The 26578-nt window shown below is 36.4% G+C and overlaps 1 protein-coding gene across 2 annotated transcripts in view; it reads right to left on the bottom strand.

Moving 5' to 3' along the window:
• The window catches only part of PRKG1 (protein kinase cGMP-dependent 1), a 776897-nt gene that overhangs the window by 224506 nt on the left and 525813 nt on the right, over positions 1–26578 (bottom strand). For both annotated transcript variants that reach the window (XM_063307452.1, XM_063307451.1), the window contains exon 4: positions 4690–4795. In XM_063307452.1, the coding sequence (XP_063163522.1) occupies positions 4690–4795 (106 nt within the window). The remainder of the gene's footprint in view (positions 1–4689; positions 4796–26578) is intronic.

Here is a 26578-nt window from a genome sequence, read left to right as displayed (position 1 = left end):
CAATTTTGTTCACTTCTTTAAAAGTAAACAATCTTGATTCATACTTTCTGAAATAATATGAGAATCAGAAGACAGTTATCTTTTCTTTTTCACACTTTTTCAAGATTTTGCAATTGTGATTTTCAGCTCAATATAGCAAGGACTCTATTAAAATACATATTTTAGGATAGCACATTTATTTTAGAGAAAATGTGAACTAATATCCATTTTGTATAACATGTTACAAAATAATAAAATATTATGCAAACAGACTTGAACTCATAAAATAGATTCACTCTCTGCTTTCTTCTTCCCTGAAAGTCCTCTAGGCCACTTCTCAATCATAACTGCTTGAGATGACTGAAGTCTACCCACCAGAGTAGATTTAGAGGACATGGGAAATGAAGGGGAAAGGAAATCTTTCTCTTTGTTTCATGCTCTTCTCTCAGTGAAAAAACAGAATTGGATATTGTTAATGGATTTGCTAATTCAGAGATTGATGTAAAAAAGGCTGGAAGTGTCTTATGAATGAATGCATGTGGAACTGAAAAAGAAACAGGTTGATCCATCCATTCCTAAACTTGACATGCCATAGTTTCTCTGATAAAGGGAAGTTTAACTCAATTTGTTCAAGGAAGAAGCAAATACTAGTAAAAGAGATGAATTGATTAACTTATCTTGTACAACATATAAATAGAAGAGGGCTTTTTTGTCATCGTATGATACACATTTCACAATACAACTTTAAAATAATGTCCCTTTGAGATCTTTGCTAAATAATGAGCTTTGATTCTACACACATCTTCATGTCTCTTTTAGAGAGGGATGGAAACCTAGCTCAACTAAAGTAATTATCAGCTGCTGCTTGCACAATAGGGAGACAAGATAACAACTTAATTAGTATATTCAATCATTCCATCTCTTCCCATTTTTACAGCATTGACCAAAGCCAAGAAGAAAATGAGAACCGAGGAGATAGTAACTACTATGATCCTAATTATTGATGTTTATTATTCTTGAATAAAATATTTCCAAACCCAGGGGATAGAGATGCAGGCTGTGTGTCTGTGTCTGTGTCTGTCTGTCTATCACCAAACAAATATATATATATATATATATATATATATGAATGATGTATTATATATCTCCAAACAAATTCCTGTGGGGTTTTTTTTCAGATATCTACAGCTTTCTAAATTCTAGCCTGTTATGATCAGAACAAGGACTGAATCTGTGAAAAAAACGACAAGGGTAGGCAATCTCTTTTAGTCACCCTTTCAGAAAAAGGCTGCCATTTGTAAATGGTAAATTTATTTATTTATTTATTTGAGCCACCGATCTCACAGCTGTGACCCTGGCATTCAAAGATTAAACCCTTGACTTCCTGATTAAACATGAACCCTCAAACAAAAAGCCACATCACCAACAGAGCTCACCTAACTACCTGGCCCCAAAGCCTGGGGGAACAGCCAAATCTTCAGAGTCTTATGGAAAGCTAAAAGTATTTGGGCCATCCAGCTCTTTGGAGGGATAGCCATCCACAGGGCAGGTGTAGCCACAGAGAAGGCCTGACTCCAGGGTCCAACACGGTGGTATTGTTTGACGGAGGGACACAAAGCGTGCCCTTCCTGCTAGATCTGGTGGGGTGGGCAGAAACAATGGGGGACAGTCAGTCCCACAGATAGCCACAAATAGCCTGGTCTATTTTTTCTGTGCCTTGTAGGGCCTTAAAAATGGTAACGTCAGCAGGCATGGGCAGATGCAAAAAAAAACCCTTGCCAGAAAACAAACAGCTGAGCTTTGCTTTCTGGCCCCTCCTAATCTCCAAGGTTGCTATGTACTTCTCCAGAAAATTTGTCTTTTTTCTTGACAGAAGAACAATAGGCTGAAGGTAGCTTTCTTGCTTATTTTTTAAAGCTACCTGATTTGAGCTGCAGAATCAAGATGACCACTAGGTGACAGTAAGGTGATACAGTACATAAAATTCTTGGCTTCCATCAAGTAGTCATCTGGATTTTTGCAGCCCAGATACTGATAGCAGTAGTTTATTTTTGAATAATATTAATGGGACTTAGGGACTTAGGGACTTAGGTTGGTTTCAGAAACATTTCTGAAAATAAAGATGATACTTAAGGTTGATGTTTGCTTTCACCCTGCCAGTTTCCCATTTTCAGCAAAATAATCCAAAAATATGAAAGGTGAGCCAAAGTGTCTTGTGGCTCCATGCTTTCTAATCTCTGCTTCCTATCCCTGCGGTACATTGATCCAATTATTATTTAATGGCTCTGCATCAATGGCTGGACAGTCCAACGCCAGGACTTTTTAATATATAATTACCCCTAGCAGCAACATTCAGGGATTTTTTTGGGGACAGCTTTTTCGTTGTTCATTATATTATCAGTATAATATAAAACTAAATTATTATATTCTCTGCACATAAACAGGTTCAATGCATTTGGATAATCTATACCAGGATAAGCTATCATCTTGAGAAATGGACTTTTCCCCCCAAATTGGCTTTCTTCCAAACTTTATTACTCCCATCAAGAATCCATAATCTATTTTGAAAAAAAAGGCTATAAAATTGTTCAACGTAATAGTTTTCTCAACAGATTCAAGTTCTTTTTAAAGGCCTTAAAAAGTTGCTGAGAGTTTGGATGGATGAATGACCAGCTCAAAGACTAAACAAGTTTTTATGAGATTATAACTGGGTTATATTATTAAGGGCCTGTAATGGTTGCCTATTCTACAACACTATCAGACTCATGAGCAGAAATTCAAAGATATCTGATTTATTGAAGAATAGTATGCAGGATCACAGAGAAAGCTGAGAATGATGAAAGTGCGCCAAATTCAAACTAAAAACCCTCGGTGCAAGTGAAATCCCTCCCCCCATAGAATCTTCCCAGGCTCACAATCCCAGGTGCTCCTAACGGTTTCTGATGGTCTGCGGGAAAAGGCCTTGAACAGATAGCATAACCCAAACACATTCCATTGTACTGATTTCACATACAGAGCTTGGTACAAGGTCTCACAGCAGCTCCCTCCCTGTCCTAACAGCCAGGAACCACGCTGAGACAAGGAATAGGTCTCTAGTGTTTATTTACTGCTACATAACAGAGAATCCTAACAAACTGAAGAAGCATGGGAAAACCCAGACATATAAACCCCAAAGACTAAGGCGGGCCCGATCTGTGTCTCTTTGAATGGCCACCTAATTCCTCAGTACTACGCTTGCGCTTTACAGCCTGGATGGGAGCCCCCTGCTCGCCATCCTCACTCATGACACTCCCAAACAGAAACACGTGTCAGCGCCATGGCATGTGAAACGTTACGATGTATAAACTACATTGAATCAGTGAACATGACAGGGCCATGTCCCTACTTGTACCTAATCATGGCAGAACCCTACTTTGTCAACATGGTTTTTCTGTAATTACCCATGATACTGCATTCATTGTGTCCTCAGCCCATGAAAGAGGCATTGCTATATCAGTGCTATGTAATATCCCCCCCTTTTCCCAACACCATTGAACAGCAATCTCAAATACAGTACAATCAATTAGGTTTAAGGCAAAAATGGAGCGCAGCACACTGATTTCAATGGAACTTATTGCCTAACAGTTCCACACATGGAATTGTTAGGCAATGAGTTCCACAACTCATCAATCTTCTTTCACACAGAGATATGTCTATCCAATCCAAATGAAGCTGACCTATATGTGTATTTATTGTTAACGACTTCTCCTTTTCCTAATTCCAGAATTAAGCAAAATATTTTTAAACTTCATTTGGGAACAGTTTCTGCAAATTAAATCTACATTCAAAATGTTGTTTTCTTTCCATGACTGCAGTAAGAGAAACAGACTCACTAGGTCAGGGCTGAAGAACAATGTGAACTCTGTTGCCCGGACAACATGAGTCCCCTGTCAACTACTTAAAGCTTTCTAGTAGCATTCTTTTTCTTTTTTGAATGAAGGATCTTATATTTCTGGTTTTTTAATAACTTTTAATGAAAGTAGATTTATGTTAATATACTTCACTCTTGAATAATTATGTACCTCAACATTCTGGCAGTTTTGTACTGTATTAGGGAGAGCAGAACTACTTGAATCCATTTCAAGGACTTACATTTAAATTAAAAAAAATAAAAATACACATCATTAAACCTCCTTTCCTTTCTAACTCATTTAAACTACATTTTGTAGATGTCCAAAGCAAACAGTGATGCCTCTATCTGCGAGATACAGAAGCATACCTTTTAAAATATATTATTTTAAAATATTAAATATTATTTGAAAAGAAGAATTAAGCCATATTACCTTTCTTAGAAACACAATTATTTTATTTCTTCCATCAGGCTTTTCTTAAAAGAGAGATTCCTAACTGACCTGTAAAAACTGCTCTTTCTGTGATTACCGTATTTATTCTCAGATTATCCTTATTTTTCCACTAACAACCTTACAGAGAAATTGTTACTATGAGGAAAAGCAAACAGTAATGAGGCTGAGATCTTCAATCATTGCCCCCTCTTATGCCATACATGTGGTTAAAGCAGCAAATTAAAAGTGATGAGTAGAAATGAGCACTCATTACATTGCTTTCGCAAGCCCACTTCCAACAAGACAAAAATATACAAACAAAATTCCCCAAGAATGGCAGTAAATTTAGTGTGCTTCCAAAAGACAAACAAATAAACCAGTGCCATACCTTTTTAAAAATTCCATATACTCTGTATGCTTGATGAGGCCAGTCCTCATCATTATTGTTTGAAAACATTGCCGATCAATAGCCCAAAGTTTCACATTTACGAGAGCTGGAAAATATAACAAGACAAGGGGAATTTTGATTAGCAATTTTTTTTATTTAAGAAAAACGTTGCGAATTGCAGAACAAATGAGAAAAACATGAAAATATTATTTGCTTTTTCTATGTTTTCAAATCAAGAAAAGAGAAACAAAATCTACTGGGCAATTAATATTATGGTCTGTATACATAAATTCATCATTATAATTTGATTTAAATAATTCATCCTAAATTTGGATGCAATTTTATGGAGAAATCATGTCTTAAAAAAACAGACAGGAATATAATTTTCTTAATGAATACCCAAAACCAATCACTTCACATTAATCTTTTAGGCACTCTCTTTTATCTTCAGGTGTTCAAAAACCTATGGAGGGAACATGCAATCTAGTCACACTTTCTCCACTCCAGACCTTCCTGTCCAAGCTGTTAGCTGTTGTTGGTTGAGATTTTAGAAAATAGATTTTAGACTTCATTGTTCTGATTGTAACAGGCTAAGATGATGTCTATGCCCTTCAGTATTTAGAAATCAGAAAACAAATCAGTCCCAAATGCATTATTTGGTTTAGGTTATCAAGACGATCCAGCCAAAGACGAGCTCTTTTAAGTTTCAGACAGTTAAGCACATGCTCAGTTATTAAATGGGTTCAGACTAACTGTGTAATCAAATATATTTTCTAGAATATGTTTTATTTCAGAAAGTCTGTTTGGCTCAAGATGCATTTGTGGTTCCAAGCATGTCATTTTAAGAATGGTTTTGATAAATTGGTCTACATGCTAAGTACAGCCACTGAGGTGATTTGTTGGCTGGAGATCACATACAGTGAGAAATGAATGAAATGCTGAGTACGAGTCAGTGTATTTAATGGGATTTATTCCGACAGCAACTAACAACAACAACAACAACAGTTCCTTCTTTTATAAATGAAGATAGGATTGCAACCCTAGGCAGCTAACCTATGCATGCATATTACAAAGAAAGTTCCATTTAATTTAACAGACTTTAATGCTGAATAACCATAGACAGAATTGGGTTATATTATTACTATGCATTTGTATCCATAACCACAGAGAAGATGATTTCACTGCATCTCATGAGGCTGACTTGCAGGTTAATGCATTTAGGTTTGCAACCATAAAATAAAAAATGAACAATCCATTAAATCAGAAATGAAGGAAAGAATGCCCAATTCTAGTTTTTCTATTGAAGCAACTACTAGTTAAGCAAATTGGAACAATTGTCCTACTAAATGGAAGTCTTCTGCACATATTTTGTTAAAAAGACCACAAGCATATTTGAATTAGCATTTGTGATTCCAGTGAATAAGAACTCCAGGGAATTATTTCGTCTCTTTTAGTAAGAGGCCATAAAACAGCATTCAGAAGATCCCAGATTTTATCTTTAGCAGAAAGGATCTCAGGAAAGAAGGTCTGCAAAAGGCTCTGTCTGAGATCCGAAGAGCCCCTGACATTTTCGTATGTCCCATTTGGTTATTGGTGTTACTCTGAGGAAAGAAGAAATGGAATGCTACATACATACATATGGTAAAGATTCCCCTGCATAGTCATGTCCGATTCTAGGGGGCTGTGCTTATCTCTATTACTTATCCAAAGAGCCAGTGCTATCCGAAGAAGCATCCACGGTCATGTGGCCGGCATGACAAGCACGGAACACTGTTACCATCCCACCAAAGCGGTTCTATCTATCTATCTATCTATCTATCTATCCATCCATCCATCCATCCATCCATCATCTATCCATCCATCCATCCATCCATCCATCCATCCATCCATCAATCCATCCATCCATCCATCTATCATCTATCATCTATCATCTATCTATCCATCCATCCATCCATCATCCATCCATCCATCCATCCATCCATCCATCCATCCATCCATCCATCCATCCATCCATCCATCCATCTATCTATCTATCTATCTATCTATCTATCTATCTATCTATCTATCTATCTATCTATCTATCTATCCTGTATATATATCAATAAATTTAATATAACAATTTAAACGAGGCTAGGTTTTTCCTACCCTAAGAATATTATTTTTGCCATCATCACCATCACTGTCACCATAATCATCATTTTTTTGCTCCTTGAAAGAAAATTGCCTAATGCATCAGAAATGGGGGGAGGACAGGCAGAGGATGGAATTTTTCAAAAAAACATGAATAGACACACAGCACAAGAGGCTTAACAAAAAAACAGCCAAACATTCCAATGATTTCATATGCAATTTGGAAGCTGTCTGCATTAGATGTTTTGATTGCCATTTATCTTTTCACGCTGGGATTTTCAGTACCCTGAATGAATGCATCACCAGATGCATGGTGCTGCATAGCAAATACTCTGAGGGGCATGTAAGATGACCAAATGAATACAGAATGAACTCAGAAAGTCTGCTGTCATGAGTTTAAAGCTGGCTTAAGTAATCACTTAGACATTTGCCAGTGGAGTTTGTCATGTTGTTTCTTTTTTCTTGATTGTCTAAATCAATCAAGAAATGAAGCCAAATGTTTCGTATAACTTTTTTCTTTAAAATAGAGAAAACTTTCATGCATTCTTCAATAAATCACTTCAGGTCAGGGGAGGGGACAGATTATCTATCTATCTATCTATCTATTCATCCATCCATCCATTCATACACACACACACACACACACACACACACCAAATGGAAAAATAATCAGTTTCATAGCTATGAGGTTATCACAAATGAAAGATTATCCCCAAATAATTTGGGATAATTTTAGATTGGGTTTATTATATTTTATTTTATTTATTTATTTATTTATTTTCTATCCCCCCTTTGTTATTTTTATAAATAACTCAAGGCAGGGAACATACCTAATACTCCTTCCTCCTCCTATTTTCCCTGCAGCAACAACCCTGAGAGAGAGAGGGACTAGCCCAAGGTCACCCAGCTGGCTTTCATGCATAAGGCAAGACTAGAACTCACAGCCTCCTGGTTTCTAGCCGGTTGCCTTAACCACTAGACCAAACTGGCTCTCAATAGAATCAAAAACAAAGTGTAAGTTTACAGATTACATTTTTTCCAAAGCATGTGTCTTAATACAATGTGAATAAGAGCATTTGCAGGGCAGAATTAGGGTTGATGTATTACTGTAGCTTGATGTATTACTTTCTTTTTCTGTACAAAAATGATAATCCAGTCATAATAATGGTGATTTGGTGAGTTAAACTTTAAATAAATCCACAAATTAATAAAGCATTTGTGTTCCCTGGCTAATTCTAAATCTTCTGTCCTTAAAGTAATTTTAAAACATTTAGATTTTAACTCTAAATCTGTCTTAGATTCCAGGTAAGAAACTATGTGGCTGGTGGACGCAGAGGGAACAAGAAATAGGTAGAAGACTGCCTTCCTTTCATTAGTTCTCCCCAGGAAAGGTACCACTGTATTTCCATATTATGATGGTTCTTCTCCTAGAGAAACAGCTCTGCATTTAATGGTCATTACTAGAACCATTACCCCAAAGTCCTTGAAGCATCTCGATAACTACTTCTATGGGCATCCATAATAAACACTTCTGAATTTAAAATGTATATTCTACTTGTACTTTGCCAGACAGAAATATACATAAAATAGAGAAGTATTAGCAGCTTCTCTGTAAGGTTTTACTCTGAAACTAGACTTTACCCAACAGAAAAGCTAATGGATACAGTAACAGGTACATGAATGGAGCTGTTTTAAATAGGAATAATAAGGAAAGCTTCTACAGACATGAGTGTGATGAAAGAAATGGGTAGTGAATATTAACTCTTTTTTGCTCTCTCCCATCTCCAGATCAATGGATCTCCGAATACATGTTTAAAGTTTGCATGGCAATATTTTATTACAATTTTATAACTCAAAATAATTAGGAAGTTTTTTTTTTCCTTGCTGGTCAGACAGAAATGGGGAGTGAACTTGCCATAGAAAGTTCAACTGAGTGTGTGTTAGAATTCCTAAATGTAAATGGACGTCTATAAACTTACAATTTACAAGCTTGTAAATGTGAATGATTAGGGTATCAATACTAGATACAAGAGACTAAAATGCTTAGAAAGTAAATGTTATGTGCTACAGTTTGATTCATGCGCCCTTATCAATGCCTGTGAAGATATTATCTATCTCCAAAATAGTCTCTAGGGGGAAGCAGGCAGAAGCGATAACCCACAGTCATTCATACCTCCTTGATCAGCAAAAGTGTATGAAATATTACTTCCTTTTCTCTCCCAATCATAAAAAGCATCTCAGAGGGTCACTGCTCTATGGTGCCTGCTGCGCTGACATTTGTTTTATTATGTCATTCACAAGAAACCCCAGGGAATTCTTTCTAATGTGCTTTCTGCCCGAAACAAGCCTTCTGCTTTTCTGTACAACCGTATGCCAATACAGCTCATCTATGGACTACTTATTAAAGACAGATTAAATTGGCTTGTAGTCTATCACGTGTAATGATTACAACAGCTGTGCAAATCATTCAGAAGAACCATTAAAATAGCCACATCCTCAAAGAGGCTCAATGAGGCTGCCTGGGTTTTTTTCCTCAGTTAACCTCTTTGAGTGTGTGAATACACAGACAACAATTTGGTACATAACTGATCGACAGCCTTTGAAGCAGCCATGTGAGGCATCCAGAGAAAATGGATGCTTCAGTACTTCTAGGAGATGCATTCAATACATGCCTTTATTGAACGCAACTTGGTTAAGGCTCCAAGCTAGAAACCAGGAGACTGAGAGTTCTAGTCCTGCATTAGGCATGAAAGCCAGCTGGGTGACCTTGGGCCAGTCCCTCTCTCTCAGCCCAACCCACCTCACAGGGTTGTTGTTGTGGGGAAAATAGGAGGAGGAAGGAGTATTAGGTATGTTCGCCACTTTGAGGTATTTATAAAAATAATAAAGGCGGAATAAAATAAAATAAAATAAACATCCCTCCTCTCCCGTCCATGGGTTCAGAAATCATATGAATCCATGGCTGAGGTAAGTTTATAACAAATCATGGGTATAACTTATGATTAAGATATTTTAACCATGGTTTAATCCGGTGTTTCTCAACCTCAACAACTTCAAGATTGATTTAATTTAATTGATTTAAGATTTAAGCTCACACATTTTAAAAATGCTGAAGTTGAGAAACACTGCTTTACATGATGGTCTAGATTTGTAGATCTTTCTAGATCTAGCCATGCCATAATTTAGCAAGCTGAGCAAAGAAGGTCATTCTCAAGTTTCTCGGGTCACTTCAAGGTATATGTATGTCCCTTCATGTTTCTCTTTCATTACCTCACTTCATTTTGTTTCAGTATTAATTTTGATTATTGTCAGAGATTCAGTACAAATCAAGTAAAATTTTCCTTTAGAATCATGTAAAAATAAAAATAGGTATTTTTATTTCAAAGTTCAGAGCATTTCTTCTCTCCAGTAAAATTCAGATTTAAAATATTGCTGTGTAAATTTGCTTCTGAATACTGTGAAAAGGGTGAGATTTGATAATCTATCTCAGAGAACAATCTAAAGCCAGAATATAGTAATTTTTAAGGACATTAAAACAGTATGAAGAATGAAGTGGGCAGCATCTATATTTGTATGTGACAACTTGCCAGCATGGGCCCTGAATTAAAAATAAATAAATAAAAAGAGAAAATAGTGCCATCTGAAGAAAAGAACCAAAATTGCGCAACACAAAAATTATGTTTGCCCGTGCAAGTAAAAGGTTTATTTTTTGCAAGCTGCTACTCCAGGTTGAAAAATGACAAAATGATTGTAGAGTATATATGTAATAGAAAGCTGTTTGTAAAACACAAGTAAAAGGCTAATTTATTTTCATACTGTAGACCAGATTCATTTTTTATGAATTGGTGTGTGCTACTCCAGCCAGCTTACAGGTCTGAGGCTAAAGCTATTTTTAATGATACCCAGAAACCTCTCTAAAGTCATACTCTAGTGAGGCAAGTCATTAAAATGTCATCTTCTTTTCCTTTAGCTATAACTCAGTGACCTTATTCAGAACCATAGCTTTATTCTAATTGGATGCTACCAATAAGTTAAAGTTAGGCGTTCTCAAAAAGCTAAACAGAGTTGGAGCTGGTTAGTACTGGATGAAAATACCAGGGTTGTAAGCCAGGAAAGCATAATTGAAGGTGATTTTTTTCTGTATTGCTGCTAGAAATGCTACATGGAGGAATCTATGAAGTGACCAGGAGTTGAGCTCAACTGAATGGAATTTTTAATTTTTTTTTTATTCTAAAAACAAATGAATATATTCCACACCAAAAGCAAATATGTATATTTTTTATTCCCCTGATTCTTTTTATCCTTTACCCATCACCTAAGAAACAGATAGAAACAGAGATAAATATAGAAACCACTGCCAACACTACCACAGTGATTAACCTGAGTTTTATAGCTATGAGATGAGATGAGACGAGACACTTGGATAAGATTGTCTCAACTAAAGCTTAATCCCAGCAAGTTGGAGGTGTTGGAGTGGGAAGAAGCACCAGGGAAAATAGTTTTATCTTCATTTTGGAGTAATCTTTAGCTGTTCTCCCAGATAAAAGCTTGTATTCCAGACCTAGGAGTGAACTCAGTGAATCTTCCGCAATGCCATTGGGAGATATATTTATTCAGGGAGATGGGGTTGGATAGTACTCATACTGAAGGATCAGACTTCAGCTTCTGCTAATTACCTAAATCTAATTTTTAGTATCAAATTCACAATAACAATTGTATATAAAACTGATACTACATGAATGATCCCAATATAAATATAAATTAGACAGCCAGTTTGGTGTAACGGTTAAGGCACTGGGCTAGAAATCGGGAGACCGTGAGTCCTGCCTTAGACACAAAGCCAGCTGGGTGATCTTGGGCCAGTCACCTTCTTGGCCCTAGTCGTTTCCTGCATAGACTACTGCAATGTGTTCTACATGGGACTACCCTTGAAGAGTATCTGAAGGCTACAGCTGGTGCAGAATGTGGCCTTGCAAGCAGTCTTAGGAGCCCCAAGGAGGGCACATATAACACCATTGGGTGCCAGTTTGCTTCCAGGTCCAGTTCAAGGTGTTGGTTATCACCTTTAAAGCCCTACATGGCATGGGTCCAGGTTACCTGAGGATCCGCCTCACCCCCGCTACGTTGACCCTCTCAGGCAGAGAGGGCATGTTATGGACCTTCTCCATGAGGGATTGCCAGCTGGCAGGATCCAGGAGGGCATTCTCTGCCATGGCACCTGACCTTTGGAATAAGTTACCCCTGGAGGTAAGACAGGCCCTCACTCTCCCAGCCTTCCAGAAGGGGGTTAAGACATGGTTATGCCACTTTGCTTGGGATGGGAGGGGAGATAGCCATTCATGGGGGTGGTTGGCACCGTGATGGTGCCAAGAATAAGATCTTATTTGCCATTTTGAATTTTATATTTTGTATTTTTATATTTGTATCAGTATTTATATGTATATGTATATTGTAGTGCTTTTACCAATTTGTCATTTCTATCATCTGTAATCTGCCCAGAGTTGTTGCATGTGAGATGGGTGGTAGAGCAATATGACAAATAAATAAATAAAGATAAACTAGTTTACCATATTAATTTTTTTTTTAGAATGAATATTTTAGTCAACAGGATTGGGTATGAGTTTGACGCAACTGTCTGAGATTACTGAGGTCTTATATAATATTAAGAATTCACAGTAGATATAAAAGTTATTTGGACAAGGTTTTTGAAAATCCCACTGAAGTACTGCAGATTCTTTCCAAAAATGTCCTGCTCTATTCAATATTTTTTTTTCTGATTTGTTACATTAACTCTTACATAACTTTTTTCTAACAACTTCTCCCTTAGTCCATAAACAACAGCAACAACACACACACACACACTTATACATATACTGTATATTAATTTATAAGCTATATAAAGTATTGCACAATTTGTTATTAAATATATGGCTGCTAAAGCCGCTACATGGATCTATTCTATGTACTGTAACTAAAAAGGAAAGGGAAGATTTTAAAAATTGCAATTGGTTCTTCCAGAAAGTATATGATATTGTTAGTAAGAAGACAAAGGTCAGAGACCCGAAAAAAATCCCCAGTGCTTTCCAGAAAAAGAAAATAGCTAAACTTGTAGTGTAGAAGAATTCACAAGCAAGTTTCTGCCTTTGAAGTTGCCTATATACACCTAATATTTGGGGTCTGCAGAAGACAGAAGAAATGCCAGAAAGTAGCTTGTATGAATTATGAACTACAAAAGCTGCAATTCACACCAACACTTCTTGCCTCCAAAGCTTTCCTAAATATTCATATCTCCCCTTTTCGAGCCAGTGTACTTCACGGCTGCAGCTAGAACAAAATGGTAAAGATAGAGTCAGCCAAAGTCCATTTAAACTATCATAGTTGTGCCATATAGGGAGGAATAGTTACAGACTGTGGGACAGCGCAAACAACCTCAAGCATTTGCTCAATGAAGGAAGGTCCTTCCTGTCTGCCATATAATTGGAAGAATTATATCACCGGCAAGCTAATGGTAGCTGGGGCTGCTGGGAACTGTAATTGAGCAAGATCTGAAGAACTTTAGGTTCTTCAGTTTTCAGTTTTCTGTCAGTTTTCAGACCAGGAGTTAGCAGTAAATTTTAGTAAAATCAGGCACACAATCCTATATTCATCAGTTGGCTTAACCTCATGGAAGATTCTCCAACACAACTTGGCTAGATTTAAATCTTTACTACTGACAAGAATGAAGCTTTATAAACAGATAGTTTACCCACAACAATGGGGAGAAAAAGGTCAAAGCCTTTATATACATTTGTGCTTCACAGCTAACTTCTAGGCTTTTTCCTTTAATTTCAAGTTAACTGGTTCGTGGTTGTTCTCTTGAAGACCTTGGGAGTCAGCTAATATGGGTTTACATCAAAGTTCCATCTAGCTTGGGATCAGCTGGTTCTTTCCTCATCAGCTTCATCCTTTACCTTCATTTTGTAGCCCATATTGTAGCCCAAACCTTCATTTTGTAGCCCATATTGTTCTGGGCTACAAAAATCAGAATCTCAATAGATAGATAGCAGCAAAGAGTCACAATTCTTTCTATATTTCTGCTGTTATTTTTGTAGCCTATATGTGGTCACTTAGTGGTACCAGATATTATAAGTTACTTGCAGGACAAGGGAGTTGTGGGAGGGAAGTCTTAATTCACAGGCAGAAAAGGTGAGAGTATGAAGTATTAATTTTAAGGTCATAAGAGCTGTCTGACAGATATACCATAACAGCAAATTGAATGCATTTCAGAACCAGGTAGCGCTAGCTCTAGGGTGAAGAAAGATCTGACCAGGCACATTGAAGGACTGAAAAACTGAAGATATTAGTAACTTTGAAAAGAAAAGGGTTAAGATAAAGATGGCAAAGCAATAAATATATGGCATAGTAACAACTGCTTAGTTTTTCCTCAGGCAAAACATTTCAGTCATTTGGGAGGAAAGAAGAGTTTTCATAAAATAAGCAGAATTTTTCAGGGGGAATCGATCTATTCCAGCCTGTAGCAGCAAGAGATGGAAAGCAACTATGACAGAGAAGATTCACAGACAGCAAGGCCAGTGGGAATCTATTCTGCACAGTAAAGGATACTTTGTTAAATGATTTGGTGGCATTGCTTAATGGCAGTAAATTGTACCAAATTCAAAGCTATTTACTTCCAGATCAAAATGCCTAGACAAAGGCAGCTAGGCTTGAGGGGTAACTGGATAAAAGCCATTTCCACTGAAGACCAGAGGCCATTTTTGTACAAATAAAATCATTAAACAACATTACTCAAAAAAAAAAAAAAAAAGGAAAGAAAAAGAAAAGATCTCATTAAAGAACAATACCTTTCATATCATCCCTTGAAGATCCACATGCATCTCCAGACAAGAGCTATTTCTATATAAATTCTAGGAAAGCTAATGTCACCACAAAACATGCCATTTCTGTATAGGAGTTGTAAATCAAATGCAACTGTCAAATTAAATCAGTGTATTCTTCATGGTGAAGCTCTGTTCATCGAAAGCAAAATTTCAAAAACTGCTAACTTCTATACTGTTACACTGCTGCTAATAATTAGAAAGACCAATTACACTGGCAATGTAAATAGTGTTGAGATAGATATATATAGATATAGATATATTGTTTTATAAATACTTTAAAATGGTTTTCCTCACTAAAATGTTAGTCCATTTTGTATCACTGAAAAGTATCACCTTCAGAAAACACAAAATAAACTTTGTAATGGCCAATGATAAAGAAAGATCCTTTCTTACAGCAGGCAGTTATATCTTCTTGAGCAAATGTTGGAAAACATTTTCTCTTATAAATAGGAAATATGTCCAATTTCTTCTGAATATTTGGAGACCTATTTCAGTGTTAGCTGACTATAGCACACAAATGCAAAGGTACAAAGTTGTTTCACATATTCTGTCATCTTGTATCTTTATTCTAAGCTACTGTATATAAAAGGAATGCTTTAGTAAGAAGAATGGCATGTCATGGATTGGATCAAGGTTTAGAGATAATTAAACTAAGACCTACTGAAATCAGTAAAGTTAAATTAACTTCAGTTCTACCAGTTTCAACAGATCTACTCCATTTATGAATGTTTTGATTCAGTCCTTATTGATAAATGTAATAAATAAATAAAAATAAGCAGAAATGGGATCTGCAAAGATACATCTTGGAAACCAAGGTTTGTAAGTGGAAACAAGTCAAAATTAAATTGATATGACAGAGGTGTTTTTGGTCAATAGGAAACTGGATCTGGGGACTTTCCTTTAGCCTGTTCTGGATGGGATTGCACCACACCTGAAAAAGCAGGGCCAACTGCAGCTTGAGAGTGTTCCTTGATCCTCAGCTATTACTAGATTGCTGTGGCAAGTGGCTGTGGTGACAAGCATATTTGTACATCGTTGTATCTGTGGCCTATCTCCAGGGAAAAAGTCCATCAATGAAGTTACTGATCTGAAATAGCTAAATGCAAAGAAACTGGTCACTCAACTAGCAGCAGCAGCAGCAGCAAGAAAGTATATTTAAGCAGGCTTATTGGCAGGTTTCTCTTAATCCACTTCTGAAACCACAAAATAATCATTTTTCCCTTTTCCCATGAGGTCCCTAATCATGCACCAGATTAAATGAGAAACGTGTACAGCAGTCCTACTTTTGCAGTACAGAAGGGGGAAAAAACTGTATGTACTCTATAAATTTTGCAGCTGCAGTTAAATGCAGCTCACCGCTATTTCTCTCAATTAGTTGTCCAATTCAATTTGCCACTGAAATCTACGAAAGCCAAGGTGACACACCAGTCATGCTGATAGTTCCAGAGCTAAATAAACTGGGAAGATATCTCATTCATTCACAGGGGTGTACAGTGCTGCGGATTTCAAGGAAACGTAGCACCTTTGAATCTAAACTACTGTACAGCTCTATTCATTATGGTACGACTAATGAAGAGGGATTTTTAGACCAGGTCTTTTAAATTTTAAAATATGTTCTTTATGATATTACATCAATAGGTAGACTGCTATAAAGAGAGTGATTAGTGAAGCAAACTCACTGGAAAATATATTTAAACAACCAGACCAACATGAAACCAAGTGGAAATCCATTTAAGTAGTTGGATATTTCCATTCACAATCCAACTCTGCTGGATACTTCAAGTCATGAATAATAACAACATAAAAAGGGCCATGGTATGGCTTCCTTACTGTTCAGATACTTACAAAAGCAATTCTTTTTTTATTATTATTCCAGTACCTTTTTTAAAAAAGTAGAAAACCATCTAATCAGATGTACAGACCATGAAATCAGAAAGAGAAAGGAAATCCAATGCCTAAGAACATTGTTTTGCTGCATCTTGGAGTTATATTATGCATAATAGTGCTTGACATTTTTGAATATAAAGTTTACTGCAAAGTCTAATAGGTTCCCCAGAGTTCCATTCACAATTTCACTATTTTCTCACCTGATTCTGTCTAAATAATGCACAACCATAATAAAATAGCCAATGTAATATGCCTGTTTCTAGAGAACAATACTAGCTATGATAGCTTAAGCAAGATACACTGGCTTACTGCTGAAAATCATTAATAGAGAAAAGAATGGTTTAAAAGAAGTCCAAATCTGTGACAGGATCAAAAGAAATTACAGTCCATTTTAAAATTTACAGCTCTTGCAAATCATCATTTGAAAAGTAAGATATTAAAAACTAGCAGAGTGTTACAGTTTAGAATAATGAAAATTTCAGTCATGATAGAAGCTGATTTGTTTGAATAGATGGTTAGGACTTGTGTTCCTAAGAGAGAATAACTAATGCAGGCACTCTTGACTTTAGATGTTGTACTCTAAGGAAAAATTAAGTTTTAAGAATGGATATACATTTTATAATTCTAATGCTTATTTAATAGTACTTTCAAACTTATTAAAACTAAGGCAACTGATTTTCAGGTATATGTGTTATGATCCAAGTAATAACATAAGGATAGAATCATATTCATTTGATTTACCCAAATACTTACTTGTGAATTGAGAGGGCTCACACATAATAAAAGAAGAATAAAAGATATTCTTTCCTTCTATCCCAATGTACTTACCTATTTCGGTTAATTTTGAGCTCCCCTCCCTTTTTTCTTTTTCTTTTGTCCATGTAGCCATCAGCAGTCAAGATCAACCCCTGGAAGTATTTATTCTGGCTTATTTTATACAAAATTAATTTTAATTGTTAGCTATTAATTTTGCCCCTTTTTGGACTCTGCATCCTAGTAAATATGGACAGATGTCCTAATATACACAAAAACTCTTGACAAATAAATGCAAATTGTTGGGGAGGAGGGGATCTTCAGGACTGGACTTAGCTGGAACCCATAACCACAAGTTGACAGAATGATGACACTGGGCATTGTGCAGGATTTTTTGTCTTATGTCTCTCATATTTTTTGGGAAGTGTCATCTTAAATTTACACCTTTTCCCATGGTGGCCTGAATTTTCAACTAAACTGAGCTGGAGGTTCATGTGTTTTACTCTGGAACCAAGGCCTTTCTCCCTAAACAACATGGGAATTGTTTTGTAAAGATGGAATTAATAAAGAAAGCAGTTGATCTTGTTAGGCAGCCTTTGGTGAAGCAAGTACTAAACATTAATAAGAATTCAGATTTTGTTTGCTTGCTAGAACCAGATTCAGAGGAAGTCCATTTTTTTCCCCTTAGATTTATCCCAATTTACTTACATGAACAATGGCCCCAATATAAATAATAATTTAATATCAAGTTTCAAAGTGATTGCAAAACTGTTATGCTCTAGAATATTCTTATAGCAACCTTTTATTTTCTAAAATTCTTTGCTTCTTTCCACATTTTACAGAGGCAGTCTTATATTAATGTTTTCAGTGTCTTAAATCTGTGGATTTAATGGCTTTTCCATTGTTGCAATGGCAGATCTATGACTTCTTAAAATTTAAAGCAAACATCACTTGGGCAGAAAAATTTACTCACCAGAGTGCTACTGAAAATTTATTTTGTTCAATTGTTTTAGCCCTTTATTTAAATTTAAGCATAGTTTATTGTTTATATGTCCCTGCTAACATGTAGACACTTTTTAAACACTTGCAGAAATGAACATTTTCTTTTGATGCTAATTCTCCCTTTCCAACATATGGGAATCTTGCATGTTTTTTCTCTGCAAACAAGACATGGTGAATCTGTGACCCAACTGATGCTGTTGGACTACAGTTTCTAACAGTTGTGACTCTTGTCCATTAATGTCTGTGGCTGATGGGAGTGTGACCCAGTAACATTGGAAGAGTCATGCATTCCAACAAAAAGAATATGGAGAATATAAGAAAAAACCAAAAGAAGAGCTGGCAGCAGAGGGATTTCGTTCCCAGTGGCTTTTGTATGCACAGTTAAAAGGAAGAGTTAAGGTACATAATAGGACATTTGGAATTGAGCAGCAGAAGACAGAATGTGAACTAAGTACAAATGATGAACATGTAATCACTAAAATGTACAAGCTTTTATTTGAAATTTGAAATGAAAGAAGAACAAGTGAAAGACTGGACAATAAAATGTGCTAAGAACTTTGGATATAACATATTGATGGAGTAGTGGGAAAATATGTGGTTAAAAGGACTGAAATTTACATTATGTTATAACTTAGAGAGAGCCAGTTTGGTGTAGTGGTTAAGGCATCAGGCTAGAAACCAGGAAGTTCCAGTCCCACCTTAGACACAAAGCCAACTGCATGACCTTGGGCCAGTCACTCTCTCTCAGCCCTAGGATGGAGGCAATGGCGAGCCACTTCTGAAAAACCTTGCCAAGAAAACTGCAGGGGCTTGTCCAAGCAGTCTCCAAGAATCGGACACGACTTAACAGATTAATAATAAAAGAAATAACTTAAAAGAGAATTTTTATATGATGTACCACTGGTATATGACTCCAGATAAATTGTCTAGAATGTGTAAAGATACTACAGATTTATGTTAGAAATGTGGACAACACAAAGGGTCATTTTACAAGCCTTGTGGACTTGTAAAAAAGCCAGAAAATCTTGGGTTCAAATATATATAATGATACAAAGAATTTTAAAAATTAATTTTCAACTGAAACCAGAACTTTTTTTGGTGGGATTAATGGATAAACAATTAGAAAAGTGCCATGTAAGACTATTCTTATATATGATTACCACTGTGAGACTATTATGTGCACAGAAATGGAAAGACTTTGAAATACCCACAATGGAGGAATGGTGAAGATGATGGAACTAGCAGGGATGGCAAAATTAACTGTTTGCTTAGAGAAAGATCACCTGCTACATTTATTAGTGACTGGAAACCCCTTATGGACTTTTTTTGCTGAAAAAAAGAAAAAAAATGAACTTGTGATTTTTGAATTTGATGATTAGAAAGGGTAGATTATGAAAAGAAGGAAGTTATGATGTAACCTTAGAGAGAGAGGGTAAAATATAACCGCTGTTAAGAAGATCAGAAGCCACTTCTTTGTAACCTTTTCTTTTCTTTTCCTTTCTTTTCTACTTCTCTCTTTTTCTTTCTTCTTCATTTATTACTTTTCTTTATTCTTTTTACTTTCTTTTTTTCCCAAGAACTTTATTAATTTTTCAAAGTGTAGTTAAAATACAAAATGTAGAATACAGAAAAGATAGAAAACAACTAAAGAAAAAAGGAAAACTATAGAAGTGCAGAATTGGAGAGAAGATAGAAAAAGAAAGGGACTTCCAACCTTCTCCAATACAGATATAAATGCATTTACGAATATAATCTCTTGCCGTTAGTTAAACCTTAGTAATATTATTTCTATCAAATCATTTAATCACCAAAAGCCAAAATCAAAACTTAATTCTTTTTACTTTTACTCATTTTTACTCATTTTCTCTGTCCATTACCTTTGATTAGGTTCATTCTTTCTATTATTATAGAAATATTCTAACCCACGTTATCTATTTTTGAGATCCATCCTTTACTTTCTACTGATTGAGCTAAAAATCTCAATAGACATTTTCATGCCTGTGCATCATTGCAATAATTCATTGTCTGAATCTTTCAGAGACCTACTTCTTCTACTGGTTTGACTGAACATCTTTGCAGTTCCATCTAATCTCATTAATAACCTTTCATGGAATAATATGATCCACTTTGTTTTTAGCAACCATCCTCCTGTTCTATTTTCTTGTTCTCTTTACATGCCTTCTCCTACCTTCTGTTCTGCATATCAGTTCTTTAGATAAAACTTCTTATCCATATTCCATTTCCTATATATATTCTTATACTCCTTCCAGCACAGATCTGGATACTTCAAATTAAGTTCATAAACCTGCAGATTTCAGATGCTCCTCATCTGGTGATGGTTTTGATTCATTGCTCTATCCTTGCAGCAGCTCCAAGCTGAGCCAAATATGAACACTTAGCTTTATGTGTGAACCCTCTCAAGCATTTTACCCAGTCTTTGCTTCTTCCTTTTGCTTTTCAGATACAAATAGCAAATCCCAGCTAATTTGGATCTCCATAGATAAATCTATTATTCTGAATATTTCTATGGTCTATGTTTCTGGAACATTTCTGTAAATACCATATTTATATTTCTACTTTGAAGTATTTTTAGCCCTTTACAACCAAAGCTTCTAAGGAAACTTAAATGTGGCACATCTTCTTATGCTACATGAGGTTAACTTCCCCACAAGAAGTGGATATAGTTTGGAGATGCTTCTGGCTATGTATAACTCTCTGGTCTCCAGATTATGACAGGAACACCTTTCATAAGCTTCAGATTACATTGCTATGCCAGCTGTGCTCTTTCTTGGGGAAAAAGGGCCCTTAAAATGAAATGCATACATTGATAGCTTCCTGGCTTGATTATAACAATGCATTGTCTATAGGATGATCTTTGCCTCAGATCCTAAACTTCAATTAGTATAAACTTCAATTAGTATAAAAGTCAGTGGTAAGAATTTAGTATAGATTTCACCTATGTTAGAAGCTGTCAATTTATTTCTGAATGAATCGTAAAGTACAGATTGTTACATCTGAAAGCCTCCATGACTTGGGTCAGCGTCATTGGGAAAACATCTTTTTCTATATGACTTCTCCTCCACGCTCATTATGGTCATTGGTGAGATACAGTAACATTTTTCATGGGCTATTCTTACATCAACTCAGAGTTCAGCTCTCTCTTTAACACTTACCCTTTTGAATGTACCCCTAGATGTTGGCATTACAGTGTTAGAAGTACATTAAAAAATATTTTAAGTGATGATAGTCTTAACTCAGTTTTAATGTAATTAATTCTGTTCTATGTAGCTATTGTAAACTGCTGTGAGTCTACAGAAGTCAGCAGCATAAATAATTAACAACAAATAAACAAGAAGTCAGAGAACATCTGTTTTGATTTAAGAATTACCAGTACGGGTATTATACCTAAGCAAAAAATAGCAATCCTTGTAGAGGACATATAGACATTGGTCTAGACCAGGGTTTCTCAACCAGGGTTCTGCAAGAGGTCACTAGGGGTTCCGTGGGACAGCATGATTTATTTAAAAAAATATTTCAAATTTGGGCAACTTCACATTAAAGAGGTAAGTTTTATTCTTTATTTTTAGTTTAAGAACACTGTCAAATATAATAATTTTGTAACTTCTGGTCTATATTTGAGCCTAAATGTTCAGGGGTTCCCCAAGGCCTCAAAAATATTGCAAGGGTTCCTCCAGTGTCAAAGAGTTGAGAAAGGCCGGTCTAGACGCAGCACTGATTTCATCTTAAAGATCCCCCAATACCCATGCCTTCACTGCGCCTGTACAATCACAGCTGAACCAAAATGTCTGAACAGGGCTTCACTTTATAAAGTAAGATTTCCATCACACAGTAAACTCTATATCTCTTTAAGCAAATGTGCAGCTGTTTTTAAAACTCCAGGGTCAACACTGAAAGAATAAGAGTGAAGGTACTAGGAACTGTCCTAACAGCCAGGAACCACACTGAGACAAGGAATAGGTCTCTAGTGTTTTATTACTGCTGCATAACAGGAAATCCTAACAAACTGAAGAAGCGTGGGAAAAACCCAGACATATAACCCCAAAGACTAAGGCGGGCCCGATCTGTGTCTCTTTGAATGACCACCTAATTCCTCAGTACTACGCATGCACTTTACAGCCTGGATGGGAGCCCCCTGCTCGCCATCCTTACTCATGACAGGAACATGTTGATATACCGAGCTCAAAAGGTGAATAATATATTTCACAGAATGACTTAAACTGAATTTCAGCAATAAAAAAGTATTAGAGATCAAAGCAGGCAGCAGATTTTGTCCTTATGCTTTGCCTATAAAGCAGAAAACAATTCACAAGACAATTAGGAAATGGGTAGTTTTTGTTCTCTAGCTCCAACTTAATTGCCATTTTTCAAAAGAGTGAAGATCTGATTACAGATTGTTCCATATTATGTCTGCTTCAGCTTATGACAGACGGAAATGTTTATCTTCTCTACTATGAATTCAAAGAGAAAGCTGCTTCTATTTGATTTTTCCTCATTTCCCTGCCATCTCCAAGCTTCTTTGAGAATGTCTAAAGCACCAGGAGAGATTCGGTAGTTGGGAACATAAGCAGAGTCACTTGCATTACTTGATATTTCATGACCCTGGCTTGTAATCTGAATGGAATTACAATTCCATTCCATTCAGATTACAAGACAGGGTTGTGAAATATCAAGTAATGCAAGTATGAGACCAAAAAAAAAAAGTCCAACAATGATCCAATCATCAAATTTTACAAGAAAAACTTGGAGGGCTACATGAAATCAAGGGACAAAAAAGAAATAAAAATAGATTTACAGTCTGTGTAATTGAATGCGAATTTTCAAAGTAACATCAGATTAATACTACACATAAGGATATTCTTTTATCAGCTTTAACTATTATTGAAATCAATAATCAATCGTTAGCAATAGTAGAGCAAGTCCGTACATACTGAGCTGATATATATTGTGAGAAAATCTACCAAGTGGGTGAATATGGCATGAGCTCCAATTCACTGAGTCTTTGTGATATGTGGTGACAAAAAACAACAACAATGTAGTGACCAAAAAAAAAGATGGGAAAAAAAACTTGTTAGTGATTATTATTCCTTCCCATCTCATTGCATGTTTTTTTTGTTTTTTTTTTGGAGAACCCTTTGGCTTTTTTCTTTTTTTAAAAAAAGTAATAAATTAAAAGCCAGGTGCTAACATTTGCTACAGATGACGAACAAATACTTATTAAAATGAGAAAGACAAAGAGCTTCATCTCTGTAAACACTGATTCAGAGACAGCGCAGCAAGAGGCTTACATCTCTGGTGAGAGTTATAATAGACTGCAACCCTACAGGGTGGAGTAGCTGAAAACAAAAAGCCAAAGCAATGAGTGATTCTTTTCCCCACTATCCAAGCAGACACAGCTGTTGTTATAATATACTCTTTATTTTCAGTAGCAGTAGTGAAAGTCCACTTATATAAAAGATTTGAACTGTTCATCTACACTTAGCATCACAGCACGTTGATAGCACTTCCGAATAACATTTGGAAACCAAATTCTTACCTACAGTAAAATAATTAATACTTCTAAACATCACACCACTAAACTGATAATCAGTTAAACCACAGCTGTCTTAAGATGGAAAAACTCTGCACATAACATGCATAATAAATTGTAACTGTTGTGAATTTTCCAGCACTTTCATGCAAAAAACAGGACATAGGTTAGACTGTAACTTTGTTAAACCAAATCCTTACTTACTAGTAAAGACTTTCATATGAGTAAACAATTTACTATTATTCCCAGTAAAAAAGTAGCAAACATGTATTACTACTTCCAACAAAATACTGATGGTTTGTGCCTTGACTGCTGTAAATATTAATCTTTTCTTCATTGTTCTATTAGATTTTGTGTCTGAAAATTTTAGGTTAATGCTGGTAGGAAACTGTGGGCCTCCTGCTGGAGGGGTTGTTGTTGTTATCATTATTACTATTATTGTTTATGTTTATTATTGGAAAGAAACATTTGGAGGGCTACATGAAATCAAGGAAGGAACAAAAAAGAAATAAAAATAGATTTATAGTCTGTGTAATTGAACAAGAATTTTCAAAGTAACATCAGATTAATACTACATATAATCTTTTACCAGTTTTAACTATCAGAATCAATAATCAGTCATTAGTAATGGTAACCAATAAATCAGACTCATCAATCACCATACACAATTAATAGAAATTTATATCTAATGGTTTTGCTGTTTTTTTGTTAGGGTCAGTAAACTATACGCCACACTAATCAAGCTGTGCTTATTTGACTAATATTAACAATGAATCTTGGATAATGAAAAGTCAAGAACAGGAACCCTAAAGGGGAAAAAATACCTTTATGTCTTATAGTTGGCTTTGTTAGAGAAAGCCAAGTATTTTGAAGCAAGATGTAATGTAGCATCTGGGCGTTTTGGTCTTTAGTGGTTTGCTTTCTGCTGTTTTGTGATATTTTCTAGACAAATATTGCTTGCCTCAATTTCTGGCAGCTCAATTTCTATATTTGGGAAGAGGCACATTATATTAAAGGCTCACCTTTGCTACTGTCACTTTGTTCAAAACCCAGGGAAGAGTGACTTTAAGATCATCAGATTCCCTCAGAGGGTACAGAGGACCCATTCGGTACACTAAAACCAGAGCAGGGACCAGCACAGGGTGCTGTCACTTGATTTTGCAGTGTGGACACCATTAAATAAATCAGTGTGTAAGAACCCATTTTGTGACATATCAGCATTTTTATCTAAACTCTCATAAAATTAGTATTCTCATGATATTTTTCCCATTTTTTTTTAAAGGAGGAAGCATGCAAATAGAATCTGTCTTGGGGACATGGTGCTTTTTATGGTGCCTCCAAATTCTACATTAATGACCTTTCATTTCAATTCAATACAGGGTTTGTCCATGACATTTTACATCTAGGAGGGAAACAAAAAGGTGTCCACTCCATGTTCTACCTCTGGAGCACTTGCTTCTTTAAAACTTGTCACCAGATTATCTTACCTCTCTTGCAGCATTTAAAAAAACCTTTTATAAAATTTAAAACTTTCAATTTATCTCAAAGTGCTTCTTGGTCTTTACTGTATTTAAGCACTCATAATTTGGATTCCAATACCATTACAATCAAGATCATCCCCTGGTGACACATTCATGTACTGTAGCTTTCTTCACAGCAACATGGATGTGGTCTGCCATGCAGCGCCTTCTTGTACAATATCTTTGCTTCCTTATCTCGCCTACAGCCCTTGTATTCCTTGAGGTCTCCCATCCAAATACTAGCCTTCTTGACACACTATATTTCTGAGCCCAGACATGGATTGACATATTTATTTTTATTATTCAAATTTAATTACCGCCCATCTCCCCCAAAAGAGGGACTCTGGGCGGTTTACAATAAAATCAAACTAGAATCATAAACGTTAAAATCTCATAAAACCAGACACATTACAATTATTATAAAATGCAATAAATACATATAAAATCCAAGAGGGTATAAAATTCCAAGCTGGTGGGAGGGCCTCTAGGGTGTGAACCACCCCCAAGAATGGTTACCCACTTTCCTGCCCCAGGCGAGACAGCAGAACCAAGTCTTCAGGGCCTTCTGGAAGCTCAGGAGTGAAGGGGCCTGACTCACCTCCAGGGGCAAGATGTTCCAAAGGGCGGGGCCACTGCAGAGAAGGCACGTTTCCTGGACCCCACCATTCTCTTATGGATGGGGTCCATAACATGCCCTCTCTGGATGATCAGGTGGGGCGGGCCGATGTAATGGGGATGAGATGGTCCCTCAGATAACCTGGTCCCATGCCATGTAGGGCTTTAAAGGTGATAACCAACACCTTGAATTTGACCCAGAAGCAAACTGGCACCCAGTGCAGCTCACGCAGCAAAGGTGTTATATGTGCCGACCTAGGGGCACCAAAAATGGCCCACGTGGCTGCATTCTGGACCAGCTGAAGCTTCCGGATACTCTTCAAGGGTAGCCCCATGTAGAGTGCATTGCAGTAGTCTATATGGGAGATGACCAGGGCACGAGTGACTGTTCGGAGGGCTTCTCGTTCCAGGAATGGGTGTAACTGGCACACAACCCAAAGTTGCGCAAAGGCCCTCCTGGCCACGACTGCCACCTGCTCTTCGAGCAGGAGTCGTGAGTCCAGGAGAACCCCCAGATTACGCACTGTCTGGGGCAGTGCAACCCCATCCAGAACTAA

The sequence above is a fragment of the Candoia aspera genome, chromosome 6 (assembly GCF_035149785.1).
Source record: "Candoia aspera isolate rCanAsp1 chromosome 6, rCanAsp1.hap2, whole genome shotgun sequence".
Lineage (NCBI taxonomy): Eukaryota > Metazoa > Chordata > Lepidosauria > Squamata > Boidae > Candoia > Candoia aspera.
This window is presented reverse-complemented; position numbering and strand designations above follow the sequence as displayed.